Source organism: Eulemur rufifrons, chromosome 29, assembly GCF_041146395.1.
Source record: "Eulemur rufifrons isolate Redbay chromosome 29, OSU_ERuf_1, whole genome shotgun sequence".
Taxonomy (NCBI): Eukaryota; Metazoa; Chordata; class Mammalia; order Primates; family Lemuridae; genus Eulemur; species Eulemur rufifrons.
The window spans coordinates 71,094,427-71,120,299 of NC_091011.1; the positions used below are offsets into that span (position 1 = coordinate 71,094,427).

At 40.3% G+C, this 25,873-nt stretch overlaps 1 protein-coding gene across 1 annotated transcript in view; it reads right to left on the minus strand.

The window, feature by feature from the left end:
* WNT2 (Wnt family member 2) overlaps positions 1 to 12,681 on the minus strand; it is a 37,477-nt gene extending 24,796 nt beyond the window's left edge. Inside the window, exons 1-3 of the mRNA XM_069462099.1 lie at positions 12,599 to 12,681; positions 10,242 to 10,468; positions 4,572 to 4,849 (exon numbers count right to left, since the gene is read on the minus strand). Of these exons, the coding sequence (XP_069318200.1) occupies positions 4,572 to 4,849; positions 10,242 to 10,468; positions 12,599 to 12,681 (588 nt within the window). The remainder of the gene's footprint in view (positions 1 to 4,571; positions 4,850 to 10,241; positions 10,469 to 12,598) is intronic.
* Positions 12,682 to 25,873: the final 13,192 nt, after the last annotated feature.

The window sequence follows — 25,873 nt, forward strand, 5'->3', positions numbered from 1 at the left end:
CTAAGAACTCCTAATGCGTAGAGTAGCCCATAATAACATTAACCATTATGTTGAAAATACAAATACAAACAGTTTCCATATGCTAATTTTTGTTATTAATAAACTTCAGGAAGCCTACCATATCTGTCCTTATTTGTATATTTAAGGCTAAAGATAAAATTTAGGGAGATAGAAATTTCTCATCATTTTCCTAGTAAATCTATTTTTTAAGTCATGAATTCAAATGTATTATTGAAAGTCGAACTTTGATATCTACCACTCTTTCAAAGTGGGCTCTAGAGAAATTAACAAATTCATAAAAATTGAACTCAAGTATTTAATTTTCTCCCCCATCATTCAATGCCTTCCTCCTGCCTTCACAGTGACACTCAACTATCTCTGCCCAGTGTTCACGGCTCTCCAGATCTGGTTGAGACAAATTTCCAGCCTGGGCTCCTGTTAACTCTCAGTGCTGAGCTCCATCCTAGAGCCCTCGTCATTCCTCAACTTTATGATAAACTTTCTGCTCCAATATCTGTCTTTTTCTTAGAGTCCCTTAATCCTGGAAAGCATTTTTCCTATCTAAACCATGGGCAATCTTTATCTCTAGTTCAAACACCCAGTTCTTCTATGACACAGTCTTTATCTCAGCTAACTGGCCCTTTGGATGATTTTTCTATTACACAACTTAGCATCACTTGCCTTGCAATTGCATTACACTCTTCTCCCTGACTAAAATTTAGTTGCCTGTGGTCAGGGCTTCTTTGTCTTACTCTCATCCACATCTGACCTGTACCCAAAATGGTGTCTTTCCCAAATATTTATTCCTTAATAAAATATCTGTTGAACCAATTTTAGTCCAAAAACACATGGGAATAGTGCTCTCAAACCTGCAGTGCTATTAGCTGAAATTTTGTGAAGCCCACAAATAAGGCTAAGTTGCTTCGAGCATGTTCACAATGACTAGCAGTTATGTTTTCAGCATTTGAAAATAACTTTTTCCCATATACATTCATTTTAGAAAATTTGTGAGGACATATACAAAGGAAAAAAGTCATGAGTAAACTACCTTCCACGGGCAGATGAAGATGCTTTTTTTTTTTTTTTAGAATATAGAAGTACTGTTTTTCTTGGAAATTCTCAACAAGGGCAACATGGAAATGTAGACAAAGGCATACGGGAGGATACAATGGGGTTTGAACCCCCAGACCCTGAGCTTCATGATTATGTGACTCTGTGTGAGCTACTGCATCTCTCTGAGGCTCAATTTCTCCTCTGAAAAGTGGAAACATTCATCCCATGTTTCATTCCTACAGGGGGTTTGGAAATATCAAGTTACAAAACACTGGATAGTATTCTGTAAGTTAGAAAATACTACATGCCTGGTTTTATGAGTATGTTAACTGAACAGGAGATGACTCCACGCATAGATGGAGTGATGAGGTTGAATCCTAAGTAATAGTTCAAATTGGATTTCTGCCTAGCTCGGTTACCTAAATCACAAATAACCTTCACTTCACTAAAGGGAAAGGAACTAATTTTTACCGAGCACCGACTCCATGCCAGGTTCTGTGCTATCTCCCTTACACTTGTCTTCCCACAGCGCCACGTAATACCCTTCCACACATGAGAACAACTGAGATGCAGTGAACAAAGCCACTGGTATTGCAAGACTAAAACCAAGGTGGTTTGATTTCAAATCCAATGTTCCTTCTATTTTCACTACAGTAGGAGACACCTTTTGGAGAAAGTATTTTTATGGAAGTCCTCTATTGTTATGGAAACTTCCGGAGTGATTGAAGGGCAGTATTTGATGAGATACATGAATTATTTTGATATCAATACCCTTAGGAGAGTAAAAAGAAGTTGTAATTATTTCATCTTAGAGGAAAGAGTGGACTAATTTAAAAGGCATTTGCAAGCCCATGAAAGGGAATAAATGCTGAATATTGACCTTGTATGTAATTTACCTAATACTATCTTTAAGTATAATTAGGAAGTTTTCATAGCATGGCTTCTTCAGATCTAAAAAGAGCTGAGGGAAACTATAGAATGTCCTTCTTGATAGAATATTTGTTTCAGACAAGGTAGACTTATCTTTTTAGTGCTTATTAATAGTCCAATATGGAGGAGGAAAACTAGACTCAATCAGGGATGTGTATTCAAGTAAACATGAAGGGAAAAATATTATTATAAATTCTGCTGAAACTGTGATTAAAATAAATGGTATTATAGCACAGAGGATCTAAAATGATATTACATTAAAATGATATTACAGTACAGAGACACATGAGGGTGCTCTAACCAGCTGCTTTAATAAATAAACTGTTCAAATATTGGGGAAAATTTAAGGCCTATTGTGAATGGAAGTGTTGAAGTCTCACTTTTAATATTGGCTAAACAGAACAGTCTTGGAATAGATGGCTTTTCTTTTAAATAAAGTGTACTGGTCTCTCCTAACCTTCCCAGTTTAAAAAGTAGAAGATGTTCATATTGGACAATTTGGAAAATACTGAAAAGCCCAAAGAAAAAGAAAACAGTGGACTGATGTTACTGTCAGCCCTGGGAGGATGGGGTTTTCTAGAACCAGGCCAGTTGGAGCTTAGCTCAGGAGGCCTGCCTTCAAACACAAGCCCAGCCTGTTCTCATTTTGATTTCACAGACCTTCTGCTGGTACGAAGGGGGAGTAGAGACTGGGGGTCTAATGACCGCAAGAAGAGAATTAGAGACGCATGTTTATCTCAATACATTTACTCTCATTAAAGTTCATATTCACTGACATCATGCATCTCCTTGAAAAAGTCTGCCCACCCACCATTAATTAAAGCCACATTTTAAAAAGTCAGCGTGTGCACTTTTATTCCAATCAAAAGTAGCCTCCTAAGTTTTGCAGAGTAGGCAGGAGAATATCTGAGGCCTGACAGCTGTTCACCTCTACACAGTGAAGAATCATGTGATTTACATTAAAAGTCATGTTTATTCAGGGCCTAAAATATCATAGTTAAAATCTATTGTCTTGAAGAGTTGAAACATTCATTAGCTAATGACCTATTTAGCAAAATTAACATTTATTTTGATAAGCCAACATTCTTTTGGATACAATGTATGATCATATGCCTTTATCTTTCCAAATAGAGAAATATAACTGGACTCCCTGTTTGAACAATTAAGGCAGCACACTTCTATCAAAGACACCACACTTTATAACTTATACATGCGGTATCAATGTTAAAGCAAAGGTCAATGTAGATTTTTTTTAATCCAAATCATTGCACAAGCAGTAATTACCAATAGTTGGAGGATTGCACAACCATAGTCTATATTCTTGGCAGTAGTCACTATAAGTTCATAAATTCATGGAAATAAGGAATGTTGATTTTTAAAGTTCAAGAAAGGTATTATTTGTAAACAGCTCAGGTCACACTCATCTTATTCCATGTGCTAAGAAAGAGTTCTTTCCTTCCAACTTTCTTTAAACAAGATTCGTTCTCTCCAGGATCCTAGTAAAAGGATTTTCATCCAAACAGATCTGCATTCTTTTCTGTTCCTTTTCCTATTAAAGCCTCCCTGGTGACCTTTCAATTTTATGCTGATCTTTCTTTATATATTAATATCAAGCACATTTTTATGTTATGTCGATAAAAGACAAATTATGGTTATCTCTTCCTATTGGCAATTAGATTATTCTAGAATCATTCTGACCAAATATTTGATTAGACCAGCCAGTTTATGCTTTCTATACAAAGGCAACAAGTGCAGCATTCAAATTCTCTACTTACTCTGGTCATGCCACCATATGGAAAGACATGGATCATCAATGAAGCTGAACATTGGCACCAAAATGGTTTAATCCTAAGTCAAAGCACCCTCAGGCTAGGAGTTGAAACCTGACTTCTTGTCCTGACTTTTCTACTGACTCACCACGTGACCTAGAGGTCTTTGGGTGCCTCAGTGTCCTCATCTAACAAGTGGAGGTTAGCAGGTGAATACTGACCCACAGCCCAGGAGGTTAGTTAATCAGGACTAGAGGGCAGGGGACTGGAGTACACTTTTGCGGCCATGTCTTCCCCTGGTCTACTTACTCATTCAATACCAGAAACCATGAGGAAGAGCTGGCTGGGTCTGATTCTAAAAGAGAGCATCCTTGAATCTAGAAGCCAACAAACCATACCTGGTAAGTTGCTTTCATGAAAAGTTTGGGAAAAGATGCTCTGGGTCTTGATATCCCTTAGATAAAAGCATCCAACATAGCATTCCTACGTGGGATGAAGCACTATCTTAACACACAGATTATATCTTCTGCCCAGATGATACAGTATCCACAGGGACCATAAAACACTTGACTCAACACAAGCCAAAAGCAGTGGGTGGACTCCTTCAGCTCAGCTGTGGACAGGAAGGTGGAGTGTGGATGAGGATATTTCAGCCCAGTCAGTGGTATTCTTTAGAACAAACAGCTATGGGCTGGGCAACAGTGGGAAACTGTGACTTTACCGCATTTTATCAACTCTAGGAAGATTTAAGATAAGCTCTGCTTAAGCGATTCATAAAGCCATGCAGTCTACAAAATGAGCACGCTTGCATTTCCATACCTTCCTGCCAGCTCTGTTGTTGTGAAGATTCATCAGGGCTCTGGCATCCTTTCCTTTTCTTTCCTTGGCATCCACAAACGCTCGGGCAAATTTGATCCCATAGTCAATGTTATCACTGCAGCCTCCCCAGTCGAAAGTGCCCTTGCTGTCCTTGGCGGTTCCCTTCTTCTTGGGATCACAGGAACAAGATTTTAATTCTCCTTGGCTACAGGCCCTGGTGATGGCAAATACAACTCCAGCTGAGGAGATGGCGTAAACAAAGGCAGATTCCCGACTACCTGAAACAAAAATGCTTTTCTTAAAAGTGGTCTGGTAGTGCTAGTTCTGAATAACTTTCACATGATGACTATTTCATACTTGATCTACCTCTGACATCCTCTACCACTGGACAAAAAGAAGTTCTGGTATTCTTGAAGGATTCTTTTCTAGAGCCGAGGCTCTTTCCTTAATATGAATCATCTCCATCTAATATAGGTTTTTGTCAATTTAGATATCTGTATGACAACTCTGCTTAAAGTAAATAAAGAATATCAAAGACAGCCATGCCCAGCTCCTAGCTTCATACTAGTCTCATACACACACTTGTCCTGCTTTAGCCAGGAGCCCTAGATGTCCTAGAAGAGCATAGCATCTCTAGGCCTCAGTTTCCTCATTTATGAAATACAGTCAAAATTCTACAATGCTGTCATTTTGTAATATATTTGGGTATTCATGACACTACGGTTTCCCTTGAAAAAAACTTCCAAACTGCTAGGCATTACTGAAGACACACATATACATTTAAATTATTGAGAATGAAATCCTGAATTCAAAGAAATCTAGGGACTGAGGTGGGAAGAGGTTTCTGGCAGTAAGCAGCCCCTTGCATTAACACTGGGGAGCTTTGCTTGGCATTGACTTCCACAAGTAATTGAGAGATTGTTGGAGGCAATATGCAATATCCTTGGGTTACATACTATGTTTAACTATTAAGGTGAATTTACTTTCTTCTGGAACACCTGCACTAATCACTAGTATTGGGTAAAAGACAGCGGAAAGCTTTTCTTTGGTTTTTCTGGAAGGAAACAAATTTACCGCCTATAATTAGACTTGGGCAAAAACCCTTTGGGGTGCTTTCTTAGAATTGTTCTTTATTAGAGCACAGGCTACTTTTACTTATAGGCTGAAAGGTACATATTTCAGTGCAATAACTACATTAAATTATTTTAATAATCTGTAGTAACTCATAACATGGTGTTGTGGTATAGTGACAGATATAAGGCTCTTTAGGGTCCGTGTGCACCTCGTTTTTCAAGTGGAGCTGTATTTCATTGTTATTAGCATGCCCTTTTATTAATGGTTGCTGCAGCAAATATATTAACAATCAAAATAGAAGCCGGACAACCTGATGCCCATGCAAGGCAGAAAACAGAGAACCATTCGGTGATTCAACATGTCAAGACGAGTGTGACTTTTTGAACCACACAGCTGGGAGAACAAACCACCTTTTCGCATTGAAGCCCTGCTTGTTTCCGTTTGTCATTCAGTGCTAAAATTTATTACACATCCCTCGCAATATTTGCTCTGCTAGTCTCATTATTAAAAATCAGGAAAACATATCTACACCATATTAAATGGCACTTACCTCAGCCTTCAGAAAATATCTCCCCCAAACCTCTAACCATCAAAAAAGGAATCAGTCATGCCCCGTAGTTAGGTAAAATCAATTATACGAATATTTGCCATAGGTAGCAGGTAGTGCTCTCCAGAGAGAACTGCGACGGTCATGGGAGCTGTTTTAAAGAGTCTCAGCTTATGTTATAAGGACCACAGATATTCCAAGTGGAACTGAGATGTTTTGTAAAAGAAGGTGACTAATAGATGCTAATGTGGCTTAATCTCAGGTAGTGGCTTTCAGATAAATAAAATTCTTATTATACCCATTTTTATAGTTTGGGAAAACACCTCGTCCATAGTTACCCTATTTATCTTCTAAAGCCTGGTTTGGGATTTGGAGTCCAGTGCCCATGTTTAGAGAGATCACATAGGGGAAAAATTCCCAAATGCTTAAGTATTTAGCACTGGTCTTATTTTTTAAGGAGAAAAAACAGAAGTTTTATGAGGTGGTCTCTTAGGGGAAAGGCATAGAAGATGTGGATGATAGTATGTCAGACACCAGGCAGTATTTTGAAAGCAATAGAGAAATAAATTGTCTATCTAGGTGCAGAATTCATCCTGGTGCAACTTGCAAAACATTACATTAATTCCTTGGCTGAAAGAAAAAGAAAACACACAATCTGTTACCTTTCAGGAATCATTTCCAAAGCAAAAATCACACCTTTCTAAATAGTTCTCATTTATTATTAAAACACATTATTAAATAGCTAGATGTTCATTTATTTAAATAAAAAAATTAGCACATTGACTGACTTTTCATTTTACCTCCAGATGGTCTGGTATCACGTAGATATGGCCTTAAGATGTTTTCAGTTAAGTGTTTTAGATGAATCACTAAAATGCTATGTGTGAAATAGTAGCACATTTCAAGAGCTGGCTTTGTAACAAAACAAATTTTGATCTTGGGCCTCTTCTTAGAAAAACTGATTCTTTTTAAAGCCATCACAAAAATGAAACAAAATCCAAACCTAAATGGTGATATTTAAACTTCCTGATGTATTACTATTGAAGTTTCTTTAATTTTTGGATTGAGATAAATCAAAAATGTCTATTAAGCACATAGGCACGGTTTTTATTTGGGGTGGGGGATTGTTACCTGGGAAGGCAAAACACTAGAAGTTAGGCTTTCCTGAAGGTTATGGGTTGTTCAACTCTCTTTTGAAAGATCTGCCTTTAAAAAAAAAAAAAAACAACAACATAACATTTACAAGGATGAGACCTAATCACCTTTTTGTTTTTTTAAGGCTCATTCTAGAATTTTGGAGGTGTATTTTTGCAAGAATATTTTTGGGTTTACAAGTTCTGTCTTTGTTTCTCTGCCTGTGACTGTCCGTTGACTGAGTAAATTACAAATGTTTCTGAAATTGTTCTGTCTTACTCTGACTCTCTCAAGCAAAACAGGCAAATGTTCTCCATTTCTGTATGACCACGGGATATTTTAGTAACTTTTATGTTCTCCCTATAAATAGTGTCACTCTTTGCCTTTCCTAGTCATCTATAAGCACATTTGGGTTTCCAAAGGAGAGTTTTTCACAACTCTAAGATGTAAATTTCCCTCCAAGCAAATTAATTGTAAAAATCTTTGGATAGCTTCATTGGAATTTCATGATTATTTCCAGGATAAGCTGCTAAAGGCCAAATTCAGCCCTCCCATAACCAACACAAAATCATCACTGACAGTCATAGGAGTTTGCATAAATGGGCCGGGCGTGGTGGCTCACGCCTGTAATCCTAGCACTCTGGGAGGCCGAGGCGGGTGGATTGCTCAAGGTCAGGAGTTCGAGACCAGCCTGAGCGAGACCCCGTCTCTACTAAAAATAGAAAGACATTATATGGACAACTAAAAATCTATATAGAAAAAATTAGCCGGGCATGGTGGCGCATGCCTGTAGTCCCAGCTACTCGGGAGGCTGAGGCAGTAGGATCGCTTAAGCCGAGGAGTCTGAGGTTGCTGTGAGCTAAGCTGACGCCACGGCACTCACTCTAGCCTGGGCAACAAAGTGAGACTCTGTCTCAACAAAAAAAAAAAAAAGAAAAAAAAAAAGAAAAAAGAAAAAGAAGGAGTTTGCATAAATGTGTAGGAAGGAATCTGGCCTTCTGTGAAGAATGGAAAGAAATTGTGTAGCATGAGTGTTTTAAGTTCTGAGTGCTTTGGCAAAGCATTCGAGCTTCATCTGAAAGAAATCTGAAGGAAGTACAAGTTAGAATCTCTTATTTACCTGAGGCCCTAGAATAAGTCAAACTAGTTCCATTTCCTTCAGTTCTAACCTTCTCCCTCTCAGCAACTCTACAACTCTGAAGAAACAAACATTGCCAAGATTATGTTAAAGTATTTTATGAATGAATCTCCAGCTTTCACAGATATACTATCTTTAGGATCACTGGTCAAAACTACTTCTTTGATTTGTGATCTAAAGTTGTTTTTTTTTTTTTTTTCTCATATGGTGACATCTTAATGGATCTAGAGGTGACCATTTTATAAATGAGAAGCATATCTAATTTGAAATCATTGCAAAATGGTTGTGAGCACTTTGAAAAAGAAAAATCTTGATACCTTTTAAACACCGAGAAACTGCACATAGTATATGCAAAGATTATTTGAGCAAACTCTCTTTGACGAGGTCCAGTACTTTAATTGATTCACTGGTGAGATAATCTAGGTGAAGTCTTAAAATTCCATGCAGCTGAAATTTACTATTAACCTTTCAAAAATTTGCGATGTCATATCGAAATTCCAAAAGGAATGCAGAAGAATATAGTTCTAAAACTAGAGAATAAAAATTGCAGAATATCGCAGTAAATTAACTTTAGGGATACTCTAAGAATGAGAGTACTACGCCCTTGGGGGATTTTAGAGACATTCAGTTATGCGTTTGGCCTCATAAAACCCTAGGGCTGTGATGATTACATGATAGAAACACCCTCTGTTAAGCATTACCAAGTGCACAGTCCGTATGATTTTCTTACGAATGGGGGGGTGGGCAAAAACAAGTGTAAAGTTTCCTGTTTCTGGGGTTCACACATAAACTGCTGTGTTTTCAGTCAGATTTCCTAACAGCAATGGGCTGTGACATTTCTTGGCGAATACTAATAATGCCAGGTTAGCAGATGGGTACTATTGGAAAATAAAATCTAATTTTCAATTAATTTTCTCCAATTGTATACTAGCTAGTGAGCTGCTTTCCATATTCAGAACTTTTAGGAAATTTATTATGTAATAAGATGATACTTAAGGCTCCTTCTAAGAAAGAAAAACTCTATGTATTCATGCTTTCCACCCCTATCCTCCAAAAATATCTTTATTGTCTAAAATGTAGCCGGAAAATAACAGGTGCTTACTACAAGTTCATCCATTCATTCATTGTAATGAATTCCTCATAGGGAATGAATGGGGCCTGCAACATACAGGGCACCAAACACCATGCAGGGAACAGAGGCTAGTTCCTGCCCTTATGAGAAAAAAAAAAAGTTTGATTTAGACAGAGAGTGACCGAAGGCTGGATCTTTGAATGGGCAGTCAAAGGTGGTGAGTAGAGATTTGTCTCTGCTTCTTAATAACACTTGCATGGTGGTGGTATAATAATGACAATCTTTGGCAGAGAAAAGATTTGAGCATTCTGTCCTGATCATAGGCTCATATTCTTTTGGAGAAGTCCCAGAAAGATGAGGAAAAAGTCGAAAGAGCCTTGTGGGTACGTCTTCCCTTCATCTAGAGACAAAATCTGAACAATCTGAACATGGCTGATGTGCAGGGTTGATGTGACAGACAAAGCAAAGAGTGAAGAGACAAACAGTCTGGGCACTACTTCCCACTCCATTACTGGCTTCCTGTAAGACTCTACACTAAAGTTTCTGATTTCTCTAGGCATCTATAAAACAGGGACAATGTCACCCAACAGAACAAACTTCTGATTAAATAAAACGCAATACAGGATGAGCAGGGGCTTTGAAGACTGAGGGGACTGTGTATTGATCGCAGGCACCCACGGAGCTGGGTGAAGGCAGGGGACTTACTTCGGAGCAGGACCCTGCCAAAGAGGCTGTGATCCCTGTCCAGGGTGTTGCAGTTCCAGCGGTGCTGGCGGAACTGGTGCTGGCACTCTGCTGTCCACTCGGAGACACCCAGGCTAATGGCACGCATCACATCCGGGTGTCGGTGGCACAGCTGCCGCTGGCGGCTCACCAGGCCTGGCACATTGTCACACATCACTCTGGAGGAGCCACCTGTAGCTCTCATGTACCTGTAAAGGGCCAACACAGAGGTGACAGCAATGTGAACAGCAAGGCCTGGCTCAGTGTTCCTCAGGAGACTAAAGAGTTTAAAGCACTTTTCAAATATGAATTCCTTATCCTTTTGGTGGTATTAGAAAGCAAGGGTTATTTACTTTGGGTTCAGGAGAGAAACAGGCGAGGCAGGCATGGTGAGTGACCTGGTAGAAGCCACGCCCAAAATGAAGTGATGACTATCTCTTAGACATGGTGGGAGGCCCGGGTGACATTCTGGGCAGGGTAGTAGAGGTAAGGTCTGGGTCATTTGGGTCGGGGAACTCAATGACGGGGAAAGAAGTAATGTGTTTTGGGGAGAAGACGTCAAATACTTTTTCCAAGAAAGCATAATGTGTCTGGACTTGGCTTCGGGGAAATCGACCTTTAGAAGCTCCTCGTTCCCATTTATTTGACATAATGTCTTAAAAAGTGTCTGTATCTGTCTAATCAACACCTGCTGGTATCTGATGTTACACTCTCCTCACAGACATGCTGTTCTTTCCTTACTGAAGAGTCCTTTAAATATTTCCATTTTCTAGCTCTTTTTGGCTTTTATAAAAAAAAAAAAACCTTTGGAAGAAATTCTTTCTATTGTTATTAAGGACACTAAATGTTTGGAAGAATCAAACAGTGTTATAGCTCCATAAAGTACTTTTTGAAAAGAAACTTTAACAAAAAATTACATCATCATCTCTACCCAGATGTTCTCTATTAGTTGTGAAATGTTTAGAAAGGTACCTTTTATATAACCCAAGCTGCCATAGGTGTCTTTTGAAGCGATCAAACAAGGAGAATGTCTTTTTCTTGTATTTTCATTATTTTATATGATCATAAAATCGTTACAGCTGTGACTTCCAAAAAATATATTTAAGTGACAGCTGAGAGACAATGTGACAAAAAGCCTGAGCAATAAATAATGTTTATACACCCATGGAAACAGAAATAGTCATTTTATTGAAAAATGGTCAGTCGGATAAATCAATCTTTGATCCTGTGTCAGCAGTGTCAAAGCTAAACGCCTTCCTGTTCAAAGCGGGCTTAGGAAGGGATTGAACCCCTCTTCCCATCAGCGCTTTGCCTTGCTCTTTGAAGAGCCCCAGTGTCTTCCTAAAAAGTTCCCTGCTCTAGTCTTTCTTTGAGACTCCTTGCTTTTGCCAGATTCTTTAAAAAATAGCTCATGATAACCGGTCTTTCTGAATCAACATTTTAATATCTGTTCTGTAACTGTTAGGTGCAAGGAAGTTACAGGACTCTTAACTCCATCTCTTTCCAAGATCAGAAAATCGGGAGATGGGGAAGAATTTCTGGATGGGGAGAGAATCTGCCTTTGGAACTTTTAGCGATGCCAAGACCCGTTACCATTCAACGTTCCATCACTCTGCAAAAATAAATAAATAAATCACAGATCAACGTACAAGGGAAAGGGGCAAAATTACTGTTTGGGGTGATGGTTTTGAACAGAGTAACATTTTAGAGACAGACCCCCCCACCCCCGCCCCCCGGGATCTGTAGCTTTGTATGAAGGCGATAGTCTGTACCTGGAGGCACCAACGTGTTCTTCCGCCCCACTGGGGTGAAGCATTAGGAATGTGGAAGGACGGGAAATAACACAAAATCACACGCTTTGGGCTCTGCAACTCCTGACTGCCTGCATTGGCCCGTCGGTTTATCTTGAGGCAGTTTTGGGAGGGCGGGAGGCGGGGTGGCTGGCGGTTGTGGTTTTCAAGGTGAATTTACACACACACACACACACACACACACACGTACGTCTGTGCTAGAGCTAGAGACCTGGCTAGCGCGTCTCTCAACAGGATAAGAAATTGGCTGATTTTGCTGTCGCTCAGCTGGATCCAAATAAACCAAACATCAGAGGTCTCATTTGAGGGGGAATGTGGTTTTTTTTGGAGTTGTCAAAGCCGAAATGATCTTCTGGGGAAAAGTGAAGGGGCTCGCGGTCGGGCGATGAGAGAGGGCAGTAGCCAGGGTTCGGGCCAGAAACCGAGACTGCCGCGGCCGCGGGGACGCGCCGCCAGGAAGGGTCTCTGTGGCCAGTGCGGTCCCCACTCCCATCTCCAAAGTCCCCCCGCGCCGGTGCGCGGACTTACCACCATGAAGAGCTGACCTCGGGGGTGAGCCAGGTCAAGAGCAGAGGGAGCCAGAGCCAGATTCCACCGAGAGGGGCGTTCATATTAACCCCCTTGCGTCCGCATCAGGTCAGACTCCGTGTGCGGGCGCCATGCGTGCCCGGAGCAGAAGCGCTCAGCGCCGGGAGCGCCTCGTCACGGCCGCCGGCGCCTCGCCGCGCCCCCGCCCCCCGCTCGCGTCTGCGGCGAGTGGCGAGACTCGCTGATAAAGTTTCAAACGACGAGCCCGGCGAGCGATAAAGGCCAGCGCGGGCCGCCTCGCCCACAGCCCAATTCCCCAGGCGCGGCGAGCGCTGGCAGCCCGAAAGCTCTGCGCGCCTCCCGCGCGCCCCTGTCCGGCTCCCCGGCGGGCGCAGCCCAGGGAGGGGGCGCCGCGCCTAGCGGGGGTGGGGGAAGCTCGGGGTTTTATACCGGAGTGGAGGGAATGATGGCAAGAGATGTCTGGGGGGTGAGGTGAGCCGGGGAGGGAACACCTCTGCGCGGCTTCGAGCACCCCCGGAGATAGGCACCTTGAGGGAAGCTCCGGGCCAAAGAGCATCTGTGGGCTCGGGCCACAGGAGCGCGCGTTCCGGATAGGCGAGGCTACCCTCTGGCAAACGGAAGTCCCTGAGCGTGTAGTGTGGAGAAACGAGGGGTAGGATAAGGAGATTACTGTGTACAGGATAAAAGAATCCAGAGATGATTTTCACTCATTGCTTTGCTTCTCTCCCTGACGCTGAGAGGAAGAGCAAGCACTTGTAAATTTGGAGGTGCCTGCCGTGTCTATGCAGGGCAATGTTTGGGGCGGGGGGCAGGCCTCAGGGTGCTGGGCTTCTATACAGAGCCCTCAGGGAGGAGACCCGGACGAGTGTGTGTGTGGGGGGTCCATGACCCTTGGGACCTCACCCAGCAGTTTCGGCCAAAGCGCCCAGGAAGGACGCAATTTTTATGCACACCCAGCTGCTGGTGCTGCGGAGCGCAAAAGGATCACGTAGGGAGGAATCGAGGCACCCAGGCATCCGCCGGGCGTGTGCGCCCCCGCACTGGTTGCACCTCTCACCGCCCGGGAGCTCAGCCTGCGCGCCTTGTGGAGATAAAGGGACGCTGGGTCCTGGACCTGGGCCCCCGCAGAGCCAACCGACGGGGGCTCGGGCCCGCGGGTGGAGCATCTTGAGCAGCGACTGGCTTGCAGCCCCGCCGTTTATCGCCGGAAAGGAAGGAAGACCAGGAACTCGCGGCGGCCGTGAACTGTTCCATTGCTCTTTTCCTGGGGTGGAGGGACGCGCCGCCCGCCCGGGGAGCGTGCCCTGGGGAATAGGGACTGTGTATGCTCAATTCGGGGCGGGGGCGCCGAATTGTTCGCTGGGCGTGGGGTGGGGGGCGTCCAGATAGGGAAGACGGGCTCTCCCCGCGCCCACCCCTCAGGCCTAGACGGGCCAGAGCGTCAGCCCTCGCTGGACGCGAGCTCGGTGAGAGGCTGGACGGGGAGAAGCTCAGAGACGCCAAAAACCTGAAAGATGCTGTCATCGCCACCCCTTCCCCCACGCCGGTCCCTGGCAGGTCCGGCCCCTCCCAGGCTGACCCAGATACATCCCCATTTGGGTCCGGAAAGGGAGGGGAGGGAAACAAGCACCGCGCCACCCACGACTCGGGAAGAGCAGGGCTCCCCGCCAGGGCCGCTCCGTATCGCTGGGCCACGACCCAGGGGAAGTTCTGCTCGGTCTGTGCCGGGTGCGCGGGAGGGGCGGGGGCCGGGGCGCGCTTCTGCTCGGAGTATCTGTGCATGGGGGTGGGAGGGGGTGCTGTAGGGGTGATAGGCACCAAACGGCAACAAATATCTTATATACCTCTACGCTTATGCTCACAAGTCTTCTTCCCGGATGAAGCAGAGGAATAAGCTAAACTTTACCTCCACCCTCCTTTGTCCCACGGTTTCTTGAAGTAAATCCAGACAGTTGGAACATGTAGAAGATGAGACGGTTGGCCTTGGAGAAACCATAGGTTGCCAAAATTTCACTTCTACCAGTGATTAAAGTGGGGTATGGATGTGTATGCTGGGAAAGGTAGGCAATTCTCATGGAGAATGTGAATTGAAACTTCCTAAAAAACTCCAATTTAAAGTTCCATTCCTCTCAGCACATCGTGTCCTCACAGCTAAGTGGTGTTAGAAATACATGGAGTGTGACCATCAGCTGAGAGGCCCTTCCTCTCCGCCCAGGGAATTATGGAGTGGCCAGGAGACCTGCCCTTCAGTTGATGGTGAGGCCAATGGAATGACCTAAACCTGAAACAGACCTCCTGGAAAAGGAATGGACTATCCCCAAAGCTAATTAAATCCACTCCAAAGGACTTCATCCTAGGGCAGGAGGAGGAGGGCCACATGTCTTCCACAGAAGAAATCAGTTTGGGTGAAAGGCAAAAGGCTGAAAAAGTTCAAGAGAAGCTAAATCCAAATGTGAACAAAGGTCCACCCAAACACCCCTTCCTGACCTGTCCAGAGGCAGTCTGGACCAGATGACTGGTCTCTTCCCAATCTGTGATTCCGTTTCCCTCCCATTCTCCACCCCTATTCACTTATGACCTATTACTTAGCCCCATACAACTTATCTTTTGCCAAAAAGGTCTTTAGTCCTTCCTCATCTGTACCTGTTCTCTTGATGGACCCCTGCACTTTGAAGATAGAGTGTCCACTAGTAAAGGCAGTTGTGAAATGCTCAAAAAAATCAGGAGGAAAGAAGTTAACAGCAAACCTCACTCTTTTGCAATAAAAACTACCATCCTAAAGAAGAGTTACTAAATACTGAAGTAAATTGCATATGACTTCAGCCTAGCTATAGCAGATTATGAGGTAAGGAAAGACAGGGTTCAGTGTGCCTTTAGATCTATGAATGTAATATCTGATTTTTGATTTCTTCAATGAGAAATCTCAGAATTGACTGTTAAATTCATTTACAATATACAGAACCCAATTCTCTTTCTGGAGATTAATGATAGTTTGCTTGTAACTTCAGTATAGCATTGTAGCCAAATGAGTCAGTCTATTTTTTTAGTTAGATCCATTGTTTGTCTAATCTCCCAGGGCAGAGAAAGAAAGAGAACTAATTTACTACCAAATCATCTCCACCCTTTAAAAATGGAGAATTACTTCTTCAACCAGTCATTTGCCTTTCAGTCTGAACCAGCTTCTTTCTAAGGCACTGACTCCTAATATAGACACTCACTAACCACAGGAAAAGTTCTAATATCGGCCATTTAAATCTTAGTGTGCATTTAAATTAATGGATACCAAAGACTTTTGCTTCCAGCCATGAGAAAGTAACAAGTACCCAACTTACTGTCCTACAGAAACAAACAAACAAACAAAAAACTATAAAACTGGGCAAAACTTTTTGAGGTGTGTCTTTTCAGATACTGGATAGTAGGCAGCACATGGCTGTAATCCTTGAAAGAAGGAAAACACATGAGGTTTGCTCTACAACTATCCCATAATTGTCCTAGTTTTTCTGCTGAAAAGTCTTTGTTTTCTGGGGCATAGGAAGATGGAACCCAAGCAAGGCAGTAGCCTCAGTTAAGGAGGGAGAGTCTGGAGTTTGGAGCTGTTGAAGCACCTGAAATTGGCAGGGTAGCATTTCTGAAAATAGGTAGTTGTAAAAAGGGGGACTTTACAAATCTATGTGGGGAATTTACTATGGGTCCTTGGCTAAGAGCTGGGCTGAGTATAGAAATGACAAGATTCTGCAAAGCCTAGAAGAGACTGCCTGCTGCATGTCATACACTGTTGAGAGACATTGGAGTTCCATCTCAGCAGGGTAAAGAGACCCCATTGAGCACTTCAGGAATTCTAGCATCTCACTGAGATGCTAGAAAGGTCATGCCTTAAAAGTAATAGTCAAGTCTTAGTGTAAAAATCATGCTTAGGATAAAATTCAAAATCTTGTTTCCCCATATCACATGCTGTAACAAAGAATAAAAACAAACCAGACTGGGGGATTTATAAGAACAAAAACATCCATTAAAAGAAGACAACATAGGCTGGGCGCGGTGGCTCATGCCTGTAATCCTAGCAATCTGGGAGGCCGAGGCGAGTGGATTGCTCGAGGTCAGGAGTTCGAGACCAGCCTGAGCAGGAGCGAGACCCCCATCTCTACTAAAAGTAGAAAGAAATTATCTGGCCAACTAAAGATATATATAGAAAAAATTAGACAGGCATGGTGGTGCATGCCTGTAGTTCCAGTTACTCGGGAGGCTGAGGCAGTAGTATCGCTTAAGCACAGGAGTTTGAGGTTGCTGTGAGCTAGGCTGACGCCACGGCACTCACTCTAGCCCAGGCAACAAAACGAGACTCTGTCTCAAAATAAATAAATTAATTAATTAATTAAGAAAAAAAAAAAAGAAGAAGACAACATAATACAGACTCTTTACAATGTATCATTAACAATAAAAAATTAATAGGCTGGGTACAGTGGTATGTGCCTAAGGCCCCAGCTACTCAGGAGGCTGCGGCAGAAGAATAGCTTGAGCCCAGGAGTTTGAGTCCAGCCTGGCAAAATAGAGAGACCCTGTCTCTTGAAAAAAAAAAATTAATAGAGAATTGAAAAACCCCAAAAAGGTGACCCATACTCAGAAAAAACAGTCAACAGAGACTGATCCTGAGGTGGTCCAGATGTAGGAATTAGCAGGAAAGAAATTTTAAAGTAGCTATTATGAATATATTAAAGTATTTAAAGGAAAATAGAATAAACAAATGAACAATGAACAAATAGATGGAGAATCTCAGTAGAGAAATGGAACCCATAAGAAACAAATGAAAATTCAGGGCCCAAGAAGTACAATTATCTAATTTATAAAATTATTTGTAAAAGTGCAAGTTATCTAATTTGAAGAATAGAGAGGGAAGATATTTATTAAAAATTAAATAAATAAAACTTCAGAGATTTGTGGTACAATACCAATCAGCCTAATATATGTGTAAGTAGAGTTAGGCACATCACACATAAATTGCTGACAAACACAGACAAGGAGAAAATATTAAAAGCAGCCAGAGAAAAGAAACATTAATTTCAGGAGAAAAACCATTCTGACTTTTCAACAGAAACTACTGAAATCAAAAGATGGTAGAATAGCATCTTAAAAAAGGGGTGCAGTGGGGAGGAATACTGCCAACCTGGAATTCTGTAATCATTGTAAAGATCCTCCCAAAATGAAGACAAAATAATGATGCTTTCAAACAAAAGGTAGGAAAATCCACTATTAGCAGAACTAATGATAAGTATTAAGCCAGTTCTTTAGATTGAAGGAGAATGATCCCAGATGGAATTATGGAATTGCAAGAAGGAATGAAGAACATTGGGGAAGGTAAATTTGTGGAAAAACATAAAATAATATTGATAGTTAAAACAATAAGTATAATATCTTTTGAAGTTAAAAACATGTAGAAGAAAAATATATGACACCACTAGCACAAAAAGCAGCCGGGACTCTTACTCCAGGTAGAATGAAGTAAGTACTCTGTCCTGTCTCTCCCACTGAGTATAGCTATATACCTTGGGCAGAATTTATGCAGAAGCTATTTGAGGACTTTGAAGACCAAATAGTATCAGGTGGACTAAAGAAGACCAAAATTTTCAGTACCACTAAATGGTGGTAATTTTCCCATTTTGTTTTTCCTCTGGTATCCTGCCTGAAGCCTAGATACAAGCAGCCAAAACCTTGAAGTGGGAACCTGGCATGGACAGAGAGACCTACAGGAGAGGTGTCCAGAGAAGCCCTCTAGTTTGAATTCAAGGACTGGGAAAGGGATTCCTAACACTCAGAGTGAGTGGGAGAAATCCCCTGGGTTCGCCCCCTGCCCAATTCTCTAACACTCCACCCCACTGGGCAGTCCTATGTGGATGTTGGCAGCAGTGACAGCAGCAGCAGGGAGAACCCACAGGTGCCTAAAACTCCAAGAAATGGGAAAATTTCTCTCCAGAGAAACTGTGGTCCCAAGAAGACAAGATGAAATTCCATAGCTTTTTCTCTTTCTTTCTTTCTGTCATGTGGCTCCAGACATGGGTGTAGTCATAGGAAATGTATGGCAGAGTGAGATAACTAAAGCCACAGTCTCTTGCCAGATGACCAAAAAGAGGAATCCTTGAGAACCAGAAAGTACCTAGGAGGTCATGGAGAATGAGGAGCTAGGGAAAAGCAATCCCGTAAAGTTATATGTGAACTCCTGTGCTTATCCCCTAAATTATGTACATGTGGATCTGCCTGTAAAGATCATACCAAAAACTTTGAGAATACATAAAATGCATTTGAAAATGCAATAGGCATAGAACAGTCATGACAATTCTGAAGAAAAAACAAGCTGAAAGATTTACACTATGAGATATCAAGCTTACTTACTACCAAGTTGTGATAATTAGGGCAAAGTAGTATGGTACAAGAATAGTCAAATAGATAAATGAAACATAACAGAGTTATAATAGACCTGTATGTAGGATACTGATTTTCAGCAAAAGTGCAAAGCAATTTAATGAGGAAGAAAGTGTTTGTTAGTAGAGCAACTGGATATCTGCATGGACATTAACCTTGAGCCCCACCTCCCATAATACAAAACAATAATTTGAGATGGATTATTAACCTAGATGTGAAAGCTAAAAAAAAATCAAGCTTCAAGAATAAAACACAAGACAATACCTTAATAACCTCTCTACAAACAAAGATTTCTTAAATAGGAGATAAAAAAATGCTGGGAAGAAAAAAAGTATGTTGAACTTAATTAAAATTAAGAATTTTTGTTCATCAAGACACCATTTTTTTTTTACATGATACGTGTTTTAATTCATATGTGGAAACTAAAAACATTGATCTCATAAAAGTAGAGAGTAGAATATGGTTACAGGAGTCAGGAAAGGGTGCTTGGCGTACCCAATATTGGTTAACTGATATAAAAGTACAGCTTGATAGGAAAAAATAAGTTCTAGTGTTCTATAGCAGTATAGGGTGACTATAATTAACAACAATTTATTGTATATTTTCAAATAGCTAAAAGAGTGGATTTTGAATGTTCTTGATACAAAGAAATAAGAAATATTTGAGGTAATAAATATGCTAATTACTCTGATGTGATCATTATACATTGTATATCAAAATACCACACTGAAGACACCATTAAGAAAGTAAAACAGCAAGCCCCAGACTGGGAGGGCATATTTGCAGTACATATATTCAATTAGGGATGTTTATCTTAAATATTTAAATAGCGTTTACCAGTCAAAAAGAAAAAGATAGACAACCCAATTATAAAATGTGTACAAGACATGAACAGGCACTTCACAAAAGAGAATATTCAAATACCCAATAAGTACAAGAACAGGTCCTCAAGGCCAAGTGAAACAAAAGGAGAATGATAAGAGTTCAAGTTTTCCAGTTTCTAGTTTCAAGGGAAAGGCAGAGCTACTGCTTCCCTTTAGACTTTCCATCTGGTATTATGTTAATGTTTTAAGGACAATCACTAAAAAGAATAAAAAAGAATGTAAATTTATAATCTAATAGAGAAAATGGAGGGGGAAGAAAAATCAAACTTCATAAATTTGGTGGAAGGAAAGCAGGAAATAAGAAAGGCTTATATAGAAAGCAGAAGGAATGGTAGTGAAATGAATGCTAATATACCAATAATCACAATAAACATAAATGAATTGAACTGTCCATCTCTGGTTAAAGACAGGGATTGGCAAATTGGTTTCCTTTTAAAACCACTACTATATTACTTAAAGAGATACTAGAACTTGAAGACACAAAGGATGAAAGTGTGACTAGAATCAGACAAATGAGATTTTAAGGCAAAAACATTAGTAGAGACGAAAAAGTTGATCACACAATGAGGAAAGATACATTTCACTTGGAAGACAATAATAATTTTAAATTCACCTAACAAGTCTCAAATCTTCATAGCACAAATTAAAAGAAATACTAGGTTAAACTGATAAATCTGTTCTTGTAGTGAGAGATTTTAACCCATCTCTCTCAGTAATTGACTGTATCAGTTTGCTCTTACTATGTATCACATCACCCCACAATTTCAATGCTTAAAATAGCAATCATTTATTAGCTCATTATTTTGTGGGTTAGATATTTAAACTGGTTAGAGCTGGGCAATTTTTCTGCCGGTCTTACCTGGGGCCATGCATGTTTGACGTCCTCAGTCACATGTCTGTGAGCTTTCTGGAGTGAGAGATAAATGAACCATATTTATCTCATTATCTATAAAGTTCCTGGAACTTGCTCATGTGACAGAAAATCAGAAAAACAGCAAGAAAGCAACCTTAATGCACAACACTTTTCAAGCCTTTGCTTGCATCACATTTGCTAATGTCCCATTGGCCAGAAAAGGTCCTATAACCAACCTGGATACAAGGGTTAGAGGAAGAGATTCCAATTTTTTTGATGGACCTGCTATCTCAGTGCAAGGGTACGGGTGCAGGGGGGAAAAGATTTTGTGACCATTTTTACAATCTACATATTGATAGAGCAAAAAGACAAATGAAATTAGTAAGGCTATAAGAAGATTTGAACACAAGAAGTTTTATAGGCTTGAGATACATAAAACTTGTACTCCACAATTAGAAAATATAAAATCTTTTAAAGTAGACATGGTACACTTACAAAAAATTGATTATATACAAAGCCACAAAATTAGTCTCAGTAAAGCCCCCCAAATTTGCTCTTTTATAAACCCCATTTTCATGCCAAAACTTAATTAAGCTAGGAATTAGTTATAAAATAACTTTTAAAAAGGCATATTAAGAAATTTAAAAATATTTCTAAAAAATTAATTGATCAAAACAGAATTCTTGATAATAATTATAAAATAATTTGGATGAAAAATAATGGAAATACTATGACACAACTTAATGGGATAGAGCCAAAATGACCTTTAGATGGAAGTTTTAGCTTTAGATGCTTATACTAGAGAAGAAGAATAATGTAAAGTAACGAGCTGTATATATCCCTGCAAATTAGAAAAAGAACAACAGAATAAATTCAGGAAAGCAGAAGAAAGAAAATGAAAAAGAACATAAATTAATGAAATAGGAAACAGATTCATTAGAAAGTTTCAACAAAAACAAATTCTAGTCTTTGAAAAGATTAATAAAATAGACAGCTAGGCAGGATGGCTTGTGCCTATAGTCCCAGCTACTTGGGAGGCTGAGGCAGGAGGATCTCTTGAGCCCAGGAGTTTGAGGTTGTTGTGAGCTAGGCTGATGCCACGGCACTCTAGCCCATGCAACAGAGTGACACTCTTTTTCAAAAAAAAAAAAAAAAACCCAACAACAACAACAACAAAACCCACTGTCGATGTTATTTATTATATAAACAGATGAGAGAGAAAAATATGATTACCCTAAAATATACAGAAAAAATATTTGATAAAACCCAACAGTTGACATGAATCATATATATATTTAAAAAACCCTTTTTACACAAGAGAAATAGGAGAAAACGTTTTTAGCTGATTGAAAGGAATCTACTAGACCTATAGAAATATATCTTATTTAATAATGAAATACTAGAAGTATCCTTAAAGTAACAAAACAAGAACATCCATTATCACCATTCACTATTATGAACTATAGGATTGAGACCCTAAAATGTTGTGATAAGATAACAAATCAAGAGATATAGGAAGTGGAAAGAAAGAAATAAAATTTTCATTATTTGCAGATGATGTGAACATCTATAGAAAACCTAAAAGTATCAATGGACAAAACTATTAGAATGTGCTGAGTACACTGGCATGCCCCTGTAGTCCCAGCTACTTAGGAGGCTGAGGTAGGTGGATTTCTTGAGCCCAGGAGTTCGAGGATAGCCTGGGCAACACAGTGAGATCCCCGTCTCCCCCCAAAAGAAACACACACAAAAAAACTATTATAATGAATAAGGCAGTTCAGCAAGATTACAAGACTCAAGGTTAAATACAGAAAAAACTTATAATTCTAAGCCAGCAATAAACAATTTAAATCTATTAAATTACTGTTATAGTACTAGATGTTAAGACATAACATAAAGTCTTAATATTGGCAGCAGTGAGTGCGATGCACACTGCCTGGGGAATGGACACGCTTCAAGTTCTGACTGGGGGGGATGGGGTGGGGGGTGGGGATGGGTGCATACCTACATGATGAGTGCGATGTGCACTGTCTAGGGAATGGACACAATTGAAGCTCAGACTCGGGGGGATGGGGAGGCATGGGAATGTATATAGCCTGATCTTTTGTACCCCCATAATGAGCTGAAAAACAGACAAAAAATAAAAATAAAATAAAATAAAATAAAATATTGGCAGCAGATAGATGAATGGAATAGAATATAAAATTCAGAAGCAGATCTATAAGTACATTAAAAATTATCTGTGGGAAATAGATTCCATTTCAAATCAGTGGGGAAAGGATGGATCATTCAATAATGGTGCTATGAAAACTGGCTCACAATAAGAAAAGAAATGTTAAATAAGACCAGATTGTCATATTGTGCACAAAAATAATTTTCAGATATAATAAGGACCAAAATATGAAAGCAAAACTTTAAATCAGAAGAAAAGATAGGTAGATATTTTAAAGGTTTAGGCAATGAAGAACCATCGACAAAATATAAGCAGTAGATAGGAGATATTCCAACATATTTAACAGATGAGGGATTATTATTTCAAATATTTGAAGAACTAAGTGTCAACAAGAAAAAGACAATCCAGTAGAAAAAAGGCAAATGATAGTAAAAATAAATTTATAGGGGAAAAATGGCCTATAATAGGAAGAGATACTCAATCTCACTAGTGATCAGAAAAGTACAAAATAAAACAAAAAAATCAACTTTATTGAATCCATAAGATGGGAGAAAATTTAAGTCAGTTAATACTAAGTGTTGGCATGGCTGTGGGGGTAAAGAATACTCTCACGCACTGCTGGTAGGTCTGTAAATTAATATAGGCTCCTTGAAGAGAAATATAGCAGTGATGTAGTTAGGCTCCCACTTGGAAACAGTGCACTAATTCAAGGAGGTTTGATTTACAAAGAGATAATTCATGAAGATGTGAGCAGAGGAGAGGAACTGTTACCCTCCCCTACCACCCCAGACCCAAAGGGACAAGAAGAAGGAGTGAAGGTTCCTGGAACCCAGAAGGAACAAATCTGGTAGAGATCGCCTTGAGAGGAGCAGTGCCCTTCAGTTAAGGGGCACAGCCCAAGAAATCTTGCAGGGAGCAAGGCAGGTGGATAAATACCTAGAATTCACTCTCCCTCAGCCATTCTGCTGAGGTTCTCATTGGATAAACCCAACCAGGAGCTGAAGCCCATTGTAGTTGATAGAGTTGTCCTCCCAGAGTGGGAGGCTCGGGAGGGGCAGACAGAAGATATATGGCAGTATCAGTAGTTAGTTAATTGAAAATATTTGTGCCCTACAACTAGCTATTCCACTGCTAAGTATAAAAAAACTTTTCCATATGTACATAAGGACACATACATGCATGTACAGTACAATACTGTCAAGAAGAAGAAGTCAAATAAGAAATCAAAATTTTATCAATGGGGAATAGGGAGGTGAAATGTGGGATGGACATGTGATGGTATACCACAGAGCAGCTAAATGCAATTAGTTACATCTTCACTTTTTGCCATGGATGCATCTGAAAACAATGTTGATGGAAAAAGTAAAGAGCAGAATGAGGCAATACAAGTATAACCCCATATTAGTTGGGAGTGCCTTTGGCACCATTAACAGAAAACTCAACCACAGTGGCTTAATCAAATAGGGGTTTATTTTTCCCACATTGCAAGAAGTCCAGAGTTTAGACCATCCAGAGCTGGTGCAGCTGCTCTAGGATATATACAAGGAGGGTTCTTTCAGCCTCACTGTTCTTAGTGTATGGCTCCATCTTATGGCTTTTAGGTATTTAGTAGCAGCCCCACTTTTGTGCTTAAAATTGAACATTTCAGTTTATTTAAGCATTTCAGTTAGCCCAGGCTTTTCCATGTCTTTAGTATTACTTTTCACATAGACTTGAAGTATGTAAATATTTTTAAAATCAGGTGCATTTAATCAATAAAAAGCAGAGAAAATGTGTACATTTCAGGATAAACTCTGGTGCCCCTGATGGTATGCGAAATGTGTACGTATGAAGCAGACAGTCTGAACAAGATTGAGTCACATACCTCTCCACACCACCACCAATCTTCATCTACAGAACAATAAGCATGCAAACTCTAGCTCTCCTCATTGTCATGAAAGGGTTTAATAAGCTTGGCTTTATAGACAAGTGGTTTCTGCTTCTAATGTGGTATAATTTGTTGGAAGGGGAGAAGAGAAATAGAGGGAGTCATAACAGGTAATTTATTCTCTGCTTGACCTATTAACTTGTCTTGTGGATTCTGAATACATCTGTGTCATTTTAGAGAACTTAAATATTTTTAATTATATGTCACTACACTATAGAAAACATTTCTCTCAAACAAAAATATGGTCCTGGCAATGTGAAAAAATCTGACTTGTTTACTCATGTAGAGTATCATTTCTGGTACAAGGCACTCCAACAAATGCTTTATTATGAATAATAACAATGGAAATTTACACTGGCTACCATTTATTCAGTGTATACCATATACCAAGTACTGTACAAAACCTTTTATATTTCTTAGTTCACTTAATCCTTATAACAACCTTACAAACTTCATTAGTTTATTAAAACATAGGTTTTATTAAATTAGCTAAATGACTAGCATATAGTAAATGCCCAATTAAAAGTATTACTTTTGGTATGATTATTATTTCTATTCTCATTTTATAGATGACATGGCAGAGACCTGGAGGGTCTAGGTAGCTTTCTAAAAGCTGCATAGTGGCAGAGCTGAAATTGGAATTCATGCCTATCTAGCCCCAAGTCTGCATTAATCATAAAGCTCTACAACCACTTCTCTGTCACTGCAGTTAACCCTCTAACAAAGACCCTAGCTCAGAATGGTATTTATTTTTCAGATTAGGAAACTAAGGTTCATAGGAAATAATTATTAATAATGATCATATATTTCATGACTTATGCAAGGGCACTGCTGGTTAGTGGCAAGAATTGGGTTCCCTGGGAAGCAAACACCAGTAGAGAATTGCATGTAAGGCATTTATTAGGGAGTGCTCTGGAAAGCAGCACCTGTGCAAGGGAAGGGAGGAAAACAGGATTAGGCAGAGGGAGACGACGGGCTGTGATGCAGTTTCAGTGAAGGCCTC